Here is a 12,332-nt window from a genome sequence, read left to right as displayed (position 1 = left end):
TGGAACTTTCCCAAGTTTAATTTTCGACGAATCCAAACACGCTCCCCACCACTAAGACACCAACCCTGACGCGCCTGAATTGCCAACGAATCTTCCTCTAGTCAACATTCCACAGTCAATCGCAATTATTCATTCATGGCGGTAAACGTCGCATCGCATTGATACTTCAATCCTACATATCCGAATGTCCACATGTCACCATCCAGATTGCCCCTAATGGAGACTTCAGATAATAACGCGACCTCCTCTCCCGCGTCCGCCCCCGACGTTTCGCGACGAAGATCCGGACGCGTTGTGAGAGCCCCTCAGAAATTCTCTCCTGAACCACAGAACGATAATTCGACATCCAAGCGCAAGAGAGGTCCTGATCGCGACGAGGAAGATGGCGAGAACGAGTCGCCCGCCGAGGATGAAGATGAAGAATTAAGCGACCCCGAGGAAGAAGAAGATGCTGAGGAGGAATCCACTTCTAGATCTAAGAGGTCTAAATCAAAGCAAAAATCTCGATCCAAGAAGCCAGCAGCCAAGCGCGCGAAAGTGAATGGTAGCGCTCCAGTAGATGCCGTGTCTGCACCAAATGCGCCTGCTGTTAGACTTCCAAACAGACCAAAGAAGACTGTTAGAGTTACCATTGCTCACCCAGATGGAGATGGTCTTTATGGTGAGAGATTTACTTGGATAGGCGCGCTTCTCTGTACTGATTACCATGCTAATATTTTACTAGTTGATGTGTTTGGTTCCGGCGATTCTTCCAATGACGTCGCCACGCATTGGTTCCAACGTTACGAACAAGATAACGCTAAGGCATTGACGGACGTTATTAACTGCGTTTTGCTTGCAGCCGGTTGTGACCAACAGTTAACAGAAGACGATATTCAAGACCCGGACAACTCCGCGAACAGATTGTCGGAGCTTGAGGATGCGTATCAGCAGGTGCGCGATTATCTCTTTTAAAGCTCGTAATCTATCGCACATGTACTAACTTCACGGATAGACAAATATTTCCGATTACCCTCTTATCTCGAGGGCAAAGAGCAGTAAAAACTTCCGGGAACTCCTCGTTGGGTTCTTCGAGTCTCTGGTCAATGTACTTCATGAGACTGATGTCCTCTACAATAACGAAGATTTGTTGGACAATATCCAGCGATGGGTTGGCATTATGTCGTCGTCTTCGTTACGGCCCTTCAGACATACGGCCACAACTGTAGGACTAGCAATACTCTCTTCGCTCATTGCGGTTGCGAAGTCGCTTGATGAAAGAATTACGAAGTCCAACCAAGCTTTACAGGCCGAGTCTGGCCGCCGAGGCAAGAACAAGCACCTCGTCGAGAATACGAAAAAGGCTCTTGATGCTGCAACCCGCAGCCGCGAGTTCGTTGATGGAAAGGTAAAGGATCTTTTCGACATTGTTTTCGTTCATCGATACCGGGATATCGATCCTAAAATCCGTGCCGAGTGTATCGAAGCGCTTGGTACCTGGATTTGTACCCTTCCAACTGTGTATATGTCTCCCGAGTATTTGCGATACCTAGGATGGTTACTATCAGATGTTTCGGTGTCTACTCGGCTAGAGGTTCTAAAACAATTGGCAAGAGTCCTAAAGCGGGACGCAGAGAAGTTGGCCCACTTTATCGACAGATTTAGACCCCGTCTGGTCGAAATGGCCACTAAAGACTCCGATATCTCAGTTCGCGTTGCTGCGATTGGAGTTGTCGATATCTTACGTGCGTCGGGTATGCTCGAGCCTGAGGAAGTGGACTCGGTTAGCAAATTGCTCTTCGACTCCGAGCTAAGGATCCGTAAAGCCGTCGTTGGCTTCTTTTCCGCGTTGGTTCAGGAGTTAATTGACACTAAAATAGACGATATCGGTGGCAGCGATGCGCTAGAAGAAGTATTTGGAGATGAAGAAGAGGACGACTATGATTCTCTGCGGAAAGATTGGGTTAATATCAAAGCCCTCGCGGAAAACCTTGCCGTTTACGATGCTCAGCTAGATGACGAACAAGACGAGATACGTCATGGATTGGATGTAGCGGCAGATGTGGTTAATGCTAATACGCCAGACTCACGAATTGCGCTGGCGACTCAGGTCCTCCACGAAAAAATACCTGAAATCAGCAACTGGCAGATTCTTGCTGGGTACTTGTTATTTGATCATTCCACCAGCGCAAAGTCTCGACAAAGTTCGAAAACAAATTCTGTTGAGGCGGCTACGAAGAAAGCTGTTGCTCCTGACCCTCGAGAGGAAGTCATCCTACTTGAGGTTCTCGCAGCCGCAGTAAAGGAGAGCCTCTTGCCATCGGCAGAGCACGATAGACACAAGAAGAAGACTGGCAGACTTGACACAGATGCACAGGAAGATGCTGGCGTAAAACTGGCCTCGCTCATCCCTCGTCTCCTGAGCAAGTTCGGATCGGACCCAGCCATGGCCGCCACTGTATTAAGATTAGAGCATTTCCTTGATTTGGAAGTGTTCCAACAGCTACGCCAAAATTCGGCGACGTATGATAAACTTCTCGATGAGATTACGACTCAGTTCAACCGTCACGTTGACCAGGCACTCTTGAACGAGGCAGCCACTGCGCTCATTCATGCTCGGCAATATGAGGAGCTTGAGGAGGTGACCGACAATAAATTAGCGGTACTCTGGGACAATTCACTCAACTCTTTGCGGGGCATAGATAAGATCTGTGAATTGTCAAGTCGATTGAATCTTGATCGGGCGAATCTTACCGAGCTTTCGCAGATCCTAATGAAAATCAGCAAGTTGGTCGCTATATCTGATTGCGTGGACGTTTTAGAAACACCAGGTACATCTCGGGACTCTGACCAGCCAGCTATCAAAATTCTCACCGGCATTGTGCACCGTGGTTTGTTAACAGAGCCGAACGAAGAACTTGATGATCCCGAGGACGAAATCGTTGCTTTTGCTATAAAAGCAAGTCAATTCTACTTTATGTGGAAAGTAAGAAGATTACGAAGCATGGTTGAAAACAATGAAGATATACTCGATAGCGATGTCGATCAGCTTGTTATCTTGCGCAGAGATTTCGTCACAAACCTCATTGAGACATTTTCTTCTCGAGGTTTCAACGACGACCTTCGCCTTTTTGCTGTCGGTACAGCTTGCGACCTCTGTGGCTTATTCGTCTTCCTTCGGCCTGTTACCCAAGACCCGCAAACCCCCAAGTACACAAAACTACGTCCCCTGCTCGAAGAATTGCCCCAAGCCCTAATCACCCAAGAGATCATCCCCATATTTGATGCAGCAGAGCGGGCATATGCAAAGCGGGGTAACAAGCAATTGAACGAACCTTTAGATGACGAAGATCCCCTAGACGACGAATTGCCGCCTGAGGATGATGACGAAGAGGAACTTACAGAGCAGGAGCGTTTCGCGGCAGAACTGAAGGCAGAGAAGATCCTTTGTGAGCTCACTGGCAAGCTCGTCCTTGCTATCTTAGCGAAGACCATCGATCACAGTGGGCCAGACGCAGGGAAGTTACGTAAACGTCTCAACCGCAACAAGACGAAGCTCGGAAATAACTACAAGGACATCGTAGCGTACCTAGACGAAGACCATCTCCGCGAGCTACGAGGCGGAAAGAAAAAGCCTGCAGCTAAGGCTAAAGGCAAGGAAGCAGCGAAGAAGCCGGCCCTTAGTGCGGAGTTGGTTATCGAGGACGACGATGATGACGAGAATCCAAGAGTGGATGATCCGTTCGATGAACCCGAGGCTGAGGCTGAGATTGAGGTTGAAGCAGAACTTGACCTCGAGCCCGAACCCGAACCCGAGGAGGGTACTGTTGAGGACCTAAGGCAAAGGGAGCTGCTCGACGATCCCATCGAGGACGACGAGGATGAGGAGAGACCTGCAGGAGAACCGATGGAGGACGACGACGTGATCGGGGATTGATTAAATACCTACCTAGGTACTACCTGAAAATGGGCCAGGCTAAACCTGGCTGGCTGTAATGAGACGACCTTTTTACTACTACACTCTACCTTTATTCGTGTACCTACTTTACGGCTTGGACGGGAACATGGAATGACTTACGGACGCGCGCGCAAAGGGGGGAGGATCCCTAGAGTTGATTGACTGATTGATACGATTCACCGTGACGTACGTGGAGCGGGCGGAGTCGTTGCGATGATCCCTGTTTTTTATTGTTATTGATTAATCAACTCTTACTTATGTTCCAATTCGTCCCCCCAACGCTGACTGAGGTGTGGGCGAGGTGTATGTGGGCTTGTAGTTAGGATGGTGGTGTAAAATGGATTGCTGATTCCCCTTCTTCGACTCTATTTGAATCTCTTTGATGTGCTCGTGGAAGAGTAAGTATGTAGTTATGCTTTGCTGCCAGTGGTAAAAGGTCGCCGATGTGCCAATCTTAGTCATCTTAGTAATCAAGTCTAACCCCCCTTGTGTTACACAGGTGGCGTTTTCTACGGGATATTCATGCTTAGTAATTAGTATGAGAGATTATCGTTCCGACTTCTAGGCTTCGTACTGTTTTTCCCCTATCTGAGTTTGCGGTTTAGTTATCACAAGAATCTGGTCACTTGATAGCATAGGTATAGGTTGCAAAACCCCTTTAAACGGTGGGAATCGTTACTCGTTCATGCGTGATGTGCTATGTTTAGTCCCTTGGGTATAAACTCCATATCCAGCTATGTATGCACCAAAACAATTGCCTTGGAAGTTACTTCTGATGAAGCTATTCTACTCGTAGATGATCTCGGGGCTTGTGGGATAGCTTCGAATCGAAGTGTGAATATGTTAAACCCTCATGCGTTTTCCATCCTCAGTCAGGGGCTAATCTTCGTACCAAATAGGGCGAACATCCTTTGCCAGCGCTTTCCGTCGCCGGCGTCTGCCTTTCGGGGATCCTCCTCACGGACTGTTATACCGTACTGGCGGATACAACACGAAAATGGCTTGTTCGAAAGAGTGGTCTCGGCGTCGGTGGTCGTCTCTACTTGATGACTACTTAACGGTCGGAGAGGCGAGGTGGGGGGTGGTTGATGCGTTGCTACTCGCTTCTTCTCTGTGGCTTGGCGTTGCAGCTCCTGTTGCTTGCATTCTTCTAGGTTGCCCCAGAGCTGGAAGAGCTGTTCTCGTAGCTTATCAAGCTCGTCAGGGTCTGCTCTGAGGCTGGTTTCAGGTTAGTGAGATGTTGGACAAACTTAGTATTTCTCGGTAGACTGAAAAAGGCAGAAGACGACTTACTCTGTCGCGTCGAGGTTTAGTAATAATTGTGCCTCGGTATTGTCGACTACGGCCCAGAACCTATTATTCTCCCCCTTATGCTTGGGATCAGCGTCTTCCAATAACAGAGCGAATTTCCATTCCCATATCTTCCTCCCTGTGTATTTGTTTAACGTGCCGTCCTCATCCGATTCAGAGTTGGAATCACCACTATGATCTGATAACATATCATACTCGAGGTTCTTGCGCCAGATTGCAAAATCTGCTAATCTGGAAGGTCGGAAATCCACGACTCGAACGTTGGTTCGGTACTTTGCACAAGTAAAAGGAAGATTTAAGATGACTTCCTGGCCATCTATTGTTGTCTTGTATGGAATCGGTTCAACTATAGACGGGACGGCGAAAACCGGCTGTTCGATATTTTCGCATTTGACTAAATTGTTCGTCAGTACATGCAACAAGCAGAAGAAACTGGTCAACTTACTCCGTTCATTGAGGCCAAGCCTTGCCTCCCTTTCTCGCTCTTTATCGTCAATCTCCTTTATTTTTTGAGCTCGCTCTACGGCGCGTCGCTTCTTCGATGACAGTAATCCTTCTACCAGATCTCCTGCCTTTATCTTGGCAAGATCCTCGTTTACAGCAAAATTCTTCTGTTGTTGTTTCTTCAGTTTCTCATAATCCCTTTTACGTCGAATAGCTTCTTTTAGACGTCCGTCGATATTCTCTGGATCATCGGTTTGGAGAATATCGACTTTAAGTCCCGAGTAGAAGGGAGTGCGGTCTTCCCGCAGAAACCCTTCTAGGTTGTTGAGATTGCGTCCGTACTTGGCATGTAGATTTCGTAGAGAGACCCAGTCTCCGGCTTTGACTTCTTTCAGGATGAAATCTGCGTCTATCCCAAAGCATGTCACTTGCATTGAACGTTTCCCATACGGACCGCCCCAGTTTTTAGGGACTATGTTACTTGTAGTATAACCATAAGGGTCTCCATCTCGGCTCTCGGATGTGCCTTCGGCATTCCAGGTAAATTTATAGAAAGCTTCGTTCTCGGTGTAATCTGAGACCCAGAGAGTAGTCATACCCATCTGGTCATAAGGCTCTCTGACAACATTGACGATGACATCGTAGAATTGACCATCGTGGATGTCGTTTAAAGTTTGAAACTTATCTTTGAAGTTTGCTGAATGAGCAACTTGGCTACTGAATTCTGCGGTATCGGGTATAGCATCTTTGGAAACGGAATGATATAACCAGGCGACATACTCATGTTCAGGATCCCCAGGAGGACGGTCTTTTGGCCGCAGAGGGGCTTCTAGAGCCTGCTTTGCCGATTTAGGGGGCTTTGGAATTTGATTTGCTGAATAGACATGAATCAGAGTCGATCGGTGCGATATTAAGGACACCTCGCCACGGTAAGCCTGAACTTTTGCAGAAATTACCACCACGACGTCAGTAGCATCCGGTTCGGGAATTTCAGCTCGTGGCCTGAATATATTGATAGGAAGCCCTCTCTCAGGTTCATTTTCAATAGATTTGTCATAAATGGTAATGGCGGATTTCCAGTCTTATCCTGTTAGCTAAATTAGGTAGGAATGGATGTATCGAGAAGGACTTACCAGAACCACCCGTCTGTCTAGGAGACCTACGGTCTTTCACCAATCCAATGACATTGATCAATCTCCCCACAGGAATAGATTCGTCGAGAATATCTTGGATCTTCACATATCCCGCGGGAAGTTCCGGTTGTTTCTGCCGTTTAGGATTGTTGTATCGCCTCATATTGAGAGCAGTGAATCATAATGCGGTTTTGCCACATTTAATGAAGAGCGTTGGCAAGTAGCCTTTGTCTCACAATGACCTTGTCGATGCATTTAGAACCTGTGAGTGTAAAGTGCGAAGTGTCGATGGAGTGAGGTCAGGAATTTACGAGTAAAGCGCGTTGAGGCGCGTCTAAGCAATTTAATTGTGCATCATATGTATAAAGTGGACAAAACTGTGCATAAAGTGCATAATTAGACAAGCTCCTTTGTGACGCACAGTACGGTGTCACATGATAGTCAGGTGTCTTTCATTTGCTCCTTCCAGTGGTCTGTGCTGTGAGGTGGGGTTAATTCAAAGCATGCTGATTGGATCAGATTAGGCTGCCTCACCCTGTAGAACCTAAAAGATCCCCGCTAGCGGTTGAAAGAGCGACCAAATCCATCTTAATCCAAATTCTTCTGCTGTTTCCAGCATCAGAATAATTTCCCCCACTAGAACAACCAACCCAATTCTTTTCCCTCTTCCACTTATTCCACTTCTCTCTTCCAACAACTTTCGCGTTGTCGATTAGAGAGGTGCATCTGTTTTATAACAACGCGATACCGATATCTATTCATCTGCGTGAAAAAAGTTATTCTCTAATTCGTCAACCTTTCAATACTTTGTCGGGGGCGAGCAAAACAAATCACCCCGCCTTATTTCACATACGCCTAGACGCACCTATTTGGTCTATTCCGTCACTTGAAACACTCAAGCGAATACACCATCAGCAATCATGGCCGACAGGTTCATCCCCGAGCATCGTCGCACTAACTATAAGGCGAAGGGCACCTTTAAGCCCGATGAACTTCGCCGACGACGTGAGGAGCAAGCTGTCGAGATCCGTAAGGCTAAGAGAGAGGAGAACTTGGCTAAGCGACGAGGTATTGGCACCGGCGACTCGCGTCCCGGTGCTTCCTTAGGCGCTGCTCCTGATAGCGACGATGAATCCGCTCCCACTGAGAGCCAGGTAAGATTTTTTGTCTACATTAATACCCTTTACGCTTCATGTTTTGTTTTTATTTGTATTTTTATTTTCTTGCTGTCCCACTTTGCTATAGCGACGAGTGGCCCCACAATAATAATCACATCCATACTATTGGAAAGATTGGAAGCATAGCGTCACTCGTCGCCATCGCCATCTACGATGCCTGTCTATCCTTTAATTTAATTACGATGCTAATATTTGAATCGGATAGCTTAACGAGGATCTTCCTCAGATGGTCCAAGGTGTCTTCTCCGACCAGATCGATCTCCAGATCCAAGCCACTACCAAGTTCAGAAAGCTTCTCTCCAAAGAGCGAAACCCCCCTATCGAGGAGGTCATCAAGACCGGCGTCGTTACCCGATTTGTAGAGTTCCTTCGTTCACCTCACACGCTGGTTCAGTTTGAGGCTGCCTGGGCCTTGACCAATATCGCATCTGGAAGTGCAACTCAGACTCAAGTCGTTATCGAGGCTGGCGCGGTCCCCATCTTTGTCGAGCTTCTATCAAGTCCCGAGCCCGATGTTCGCGAGCAGGCCGTCTGGGCCTTGGGCAACATCGCTGGTGATAGCCCATCATGCCGAGACTACGTTTTGAGCTGCGGTGCCCTGAAACCTTTGCTTGCTCTGCTTGGTGACAGCCGCAAGCTCAGCATGCTACGCAACGCTACGTGGACCTTGAGCAACTTCTGCCGAGGCAAAACCCCTCAGCCAGACTGGAACACTGTGAGTTTACATTCCGCTGTATCCTATATGACCATATTGCTGACCCCTATAGATCGCACCTGCGCTCCCTGTGCTCTCCAAGCTGGTTTACTCTCTTGACGATGAAGTTCTGATCGACGCCTGCTGGGCGATTTCGTATCTCTCAGATGGATCTAACGACAAGATCCAGGCCGTTATCGAAGCCGGAATTCCCCGCCGCCTTGTGGAATTGCTCATGCACGCATCCACATCCGTCCAAACACCTGCGCTTCGATCTGTTGGCAATATCGTTACTGGTGATGACGTACAGACCCAAGTTATCATTAACTGCGGCGCACTGACTTCTCTATTGTCTCTGTTGAGCTCTAACAAGGATGGTATCCGCAAGGAGGCGTGCTGGACCATCTCAAATATTACTGCCGGTAACTCTCTGCAGATCCAGGCCGTTATTGACCACAACCTTATCCCTCCCCTAATCCACCTTTTGTCGAATGGGGACCTGAAGACCCGTAAGGAGGCATGTTGGGCCATCAGCAATGCGACTAGCGGTGGTCTCCAAAAGCCTGAACAGATCAGATATTTGGTCTCTCAAGGCTGCATCAAGCCGCTCTGCGACCTTCTCGGATGCCCCGATAACAAGATTATCCAGGTCGCTCTTGATGGCCTAGAGAATATTCTCAAGGTGGGCGATCTTGACAAGCAGGCGGCTGGCGAAGGTCCTGAGTCGATCAACCGCTACGCATTGTTTATTGAAGAGTGCGGAGGCATGGAGAAGATCCACGATTGCCAGACGAACGCGAACGAAGAGATCTACATGAAGTCTTACAACATCATCGAGAAGTACTTCTCCGACGAGGACGAAAACGCCGAAGACGGCATGGCCGCCCAAACTCAAGCTAACGGGACGTTCGGGTTCGGAACCAACGGCGCGCAAGGTGGAGGCTTCAACTTCGCGAACGGCGCCGACTCGATGGATATGTAAGGTGGCATCCTTGCAAATTTTCGCAAACCCGACTTTACGAACTCATTGGGCAACCCAGCACATAGTCACAGCACAGACATCATACCCCCAAAATTCCCCCGCTTTGCCTTACATGTAGCCCACACCCCTGCACAAGTCCCAATGAGAACGGCGTTAATCGAGTTATGAGGAATATTGAACCTTGGTCAACCACATGAGAGGAGAATTTCTACACAGGCAACTTGGTAGCTTTAAAGCTCCAACCTGGGAGGGAGAAACAGAAAAGTGGTTGAGGAGGAGGCGATACATTTTGTACGAGGGTCGTCAATGGTAGCTTGAAAGCTCCTACCCTCCATGTCAGAGAAGGATTCTGAGTGAATCCTAGTATGGGAAGATCACTGGAAGGGCATTGCGCAACGAACTGGTACGACGTCAACTACCTAGTTTTGTCGCCGGAGAAGTTGTGCTTAATGCTGTCGCTCCCAAGTGGTAGGACACAGATCTTCCAAAATCCGAGAAGCTAGACAACTCGCTACGTTGGTCATACCAAGTGGTAAATTGACCTTCGATGGATGTAGTAAATAGTCAGGTACTCGATAGGCTTAGCAAGACGACAATGATGCGTTTAGCTTTTAGCTTGCCCCCAAAATTGATTATTACACCAAAGTGTCGCTATTCCGAATTGTAGCCAAAGTGCCATGCTGTAGATGTGAGGTCTTTATTACCTAGTACGCCCCATTTCTATGTGTAAAAAGAAGTCATACTTGATTTCCGAAAGTTCATTCTTTCTATTTAAGGGCACCACTCCAGTCTAGGTTAAAGTTTCGCAGATCAGCTGATTAAATAAGCGACCGCTTTGTACTTATGTAAGCGCCGCATTTGGTAAGACCAAGGTCCTAAAGGGCAGTGGTTTGTCTACTGAATTTTAGTGGATGACCGCTACAACTTAGGGGGCTCATCCACTAGATAAAGACGCCACACGATGCGATCGATGCCAAATGACATGGGTCCAAATCATGAAAGGATGTGTTAGATCTTTGACATAGGCCTTTGTTCCTATTTGACGTAAGTAGAATAGCTTCAAAATGGGGTGACATACAGTGATGAGATCTATCCCCTGTTGAGCTTATTAAGTAACCTATAAGTGAAATGGTAGGAAATGAGCAAAGGCTGTGTAATAAGGAGGATAGTGCATGCCATTTTTACTATGTGGTAACATCGCCGGAAAAAAACCCCCAAATATTTTAACCTTGAGGTTAATTTTGAGTATTTTCAATCAATTCCTTTGAGAATTTTCAAAGATTAAAAGATGTCCCTTGAAAAGTGTACACCGAAGTTGGAGGTACATTAGGTAGTTCCTTGAACTGCGAACCCCTATCTGTGCTTAGTCAGCACTAAGTGGACTTGATATGTCAGATATTAGTAAGCTTGACTACTATCCAAGACGTAGGAAGGAACCATGGGTGATGGACTTCAATGAATAATAGATACTATAATGAGCTGATTTCCCCACATAGTCGATATCTTCTTCATGACGATGCTCAAGGCAACGATCACAACGAAAAAAAAGGTGTAAAAAAATTGTGCCCCCTACCCCCGTGGGAAGTAGAAGAAGATCAACTGCGCTAGAAAAAAATGGCAAGTCTCCCCTCTTGGCAACCCTCATACTTGAGCGAGGGCTGCCCAGGCTTAAGGCTGGTTCTCAAGTGCCTCCGACGTCGATCTAATGAATTGTTATCAAGTTCACCGAAAGTTAAAAGTAGAGGACCCACAGATCCCTACGGCCCCCCCACGCGGCTAAAGAACTCAGCTATTAATAGCCATCCACAGGTGGGGTCCCAACCACAACAGCAGATCGGTCTTTACCCCTTGACCGGAGCCCTAAACTACAGACTCTCGAAGCGTCCTCACCCTGGAGGGGGGCCCAACCCACACGGTATTAGTCCACGGCTCCCCCGGGCATCATGGCGGCACGAAGCGGCGGGACGGCGGGGGGAGCTATATACGCGGGCCTACCACACGAACCGAGCACCTCACTCAGGCTCACAGCGGATAATTCTAACCTTTTCTCGGGTTCACAGCTCTGGACTGAACGCTGTGAGGTCCTTCGTCGGGGCCGCATAAGGAAACAGCAACCCCACTAGTGCGCATCGCGGGCCAAGTTCACAGGTCGGGACGGCGCCGCATCAATGGATAACGACAACCGGAAGGCCCGCCATTTCGCCATGGCGAGAAGACTCGCTAGCAACTTGGGATACCCGATTGGCCTCTCGCCGCCCAGCATCACACGCACTGGGCAACTGGGCTCCGGAGCTTCTACGAGAACACTCGAGCTTATCTGCGCAACGTGGCGCGTCCAGGGACCATTGTAGCCCTGCAAGCAGGGGAGATGTGATTGACTCTTTACGCCGGGCTTGACCGCGGGGAAGGCACTTACTTGTGTTTAAAGGGTTGCTCCTATGATCCCGCGATCAGGGAGGTAGCGTCGATGTGGCGATGTGGTTCGATTGTCGATTTGTTGTTGTCCGGTGTCCAGGAGTATCTGAGGTGATGCGTGAGGAATGGTTAGTGGAGATTGTTTTGGTTGAGGAGGGTGGGTGATGATATGTGTGTTGGAAAAAAAATATTGATGGAGAAAAGAAAAAAAGTTGAGGAAGTAGGGTTTGGTGATTAG

The 12,332-nt window shown here is 48.1% G+C and overlaps 3 protein-coding genes across 3 annotated transcripts; 2 read left to right on the top strand and 1 right to left on the bottom strand.

Annotated features, from left to right (window-relative positions):
- The first annotated feature begins 49 nt into the window (after nucleotides 1-49).
- GGS22DRAFT_21166 (STAG-domain-containing protein) lies at nucleotides 50-4,300 on the top strand. The gene is made up of 3 exons (XM_047966480.1): nucleotides 50-661; nucleotides 725-933; nucleotides 995-4,300. The coding sequence occupies exons 1-3, from the start codon at nucleotides 193-195 to the stop codon at nucleotides 3,914-3,916; spliced, it is 3,600 nt and encodes a 1,199-aa protein (XP_047818088.1). The 5' UTR covers nucleotides 50-192; the 3' UTR covers nucleotides 3,917-4,300.
- Nucleotides 4,301-4,626: 326 nt separating this feature from the next.
- Nucleotides 4,627-6,988, bottom strand: GGS22DRAFT_194816 (uncharacterized protein; the record flags this gene model as incomplete). Its single annotated transcript, XM_047965564.1, has 4 exons — nucleotides 4,627-5,155; nucleotides 5,231-5,642; nucleotides 5,694-6,773; nucleotides 6,826-6,988. 4 exons carry the CDS (start codon nucleotides 6,986-6,988, stop codon nucleotides 4,810-4,812), a joined length of 2,001 nt encoding a protein of 666 aa, XP_047818087.1. The 3' UTR covers nucleotides 4,627-4,809.
- A 410-nt stretch (nucleotides 6,989-7,398) lies between these two features.
- GGS22DRAFT_165216 (ARM repeat-containing protein) lies at nucleotides 7,399-10,324 on the top strand. The gene is made up of 3 exons (XM_047961650.1): nucleotides 7,399-7,979; nucleotides 8,209-8,718; nucleotides 8,771-10,324. Exons 1-3 carry the CDS (start codon nucleotides 7,746-7,748, stop codon nucleotides 9,677-9,679), a joined length of 1,653 nt encoding a protein of 550 aa, XP_047818086.1. The 5' UTR covers nucleotides 7,399-7,745; the 3' UTR covers nucleotides 9,680-10,324.
- The last annotated feature ends 2,008 nt before the right edge of the window (nucleotides 10,325-12,332 follow it).

Source organism: Annulohypoxylon maeteangense (genome assembly GCF_022496945.1).
Source record: "Annulohypoxylon maeteangense strain CBS 123835 unplaced genomic scaffold GGS22scaffold_10, whole genome shotgun sequence".
Classification (NCBI taxonomy): Eukaryota; Fungi; Ascomycota; class Sordariomycetes; order Xylariales; family Hypoxylaceae; genus Annulohypoxylon; species Annulohypoxylon maeteangense.
Note: the sequence above shows the minus strand (reverse complement) of the source record. Positions and strands in the feature narration are given on the sequence as shown.

What these genes read in the sequence shown, in the direction of transcription:
- GGS22DRAFT_21166 (XM_047966480.1), top strand. Translation starts at nt 193, where the DNA reads ATGTCACCATCCAGATTGCCCCTAATGGAGACTTCAGATAATAACGCG. An exon ending in AGATGGAGATGGTCTTTATG is followed by an intron (nt 662 to 724) that starts GTGAGAGATTTA and finishes ATATTTTACTAG; the next exon opens with TTGATGTGTTTGGTTCCGGC. An exon ending in TTGAGGATGCGTATCAGCAG is followed by an intron (nt 934 to 994) that starts GTGCGCGATTAT and finishes CTTCACGGATAG; the next exon opens with ACAAATATTTCCGATTACCC.
- GGS22DRAFT_165216 (XM_047961650.1), top strand. Translation starts at nt 7,746, where the DNA reads ATGGCCGACAGGTTCATCCCCGAGCATCGTCGCACTAACTATAAGGCG. An exon ending in CCGCTCCCACTGAGAGCCAG is followed by an intron (nt 7,980 to 8,208) that starts GTAAGATTTTTT and finishes TGAATCGGATAG; the next exon opens with CTTAACGAGGATCTTCCTCA. An exon ending in CTCAGCCAGACTGGAACACT is followed by an intron (nt 8,719 to 8,770) that starts GTGAGTTTACAT and finishes TGACCCCTATAG; the next exon opens with ATCGCACCTGCGCTCCCTGT.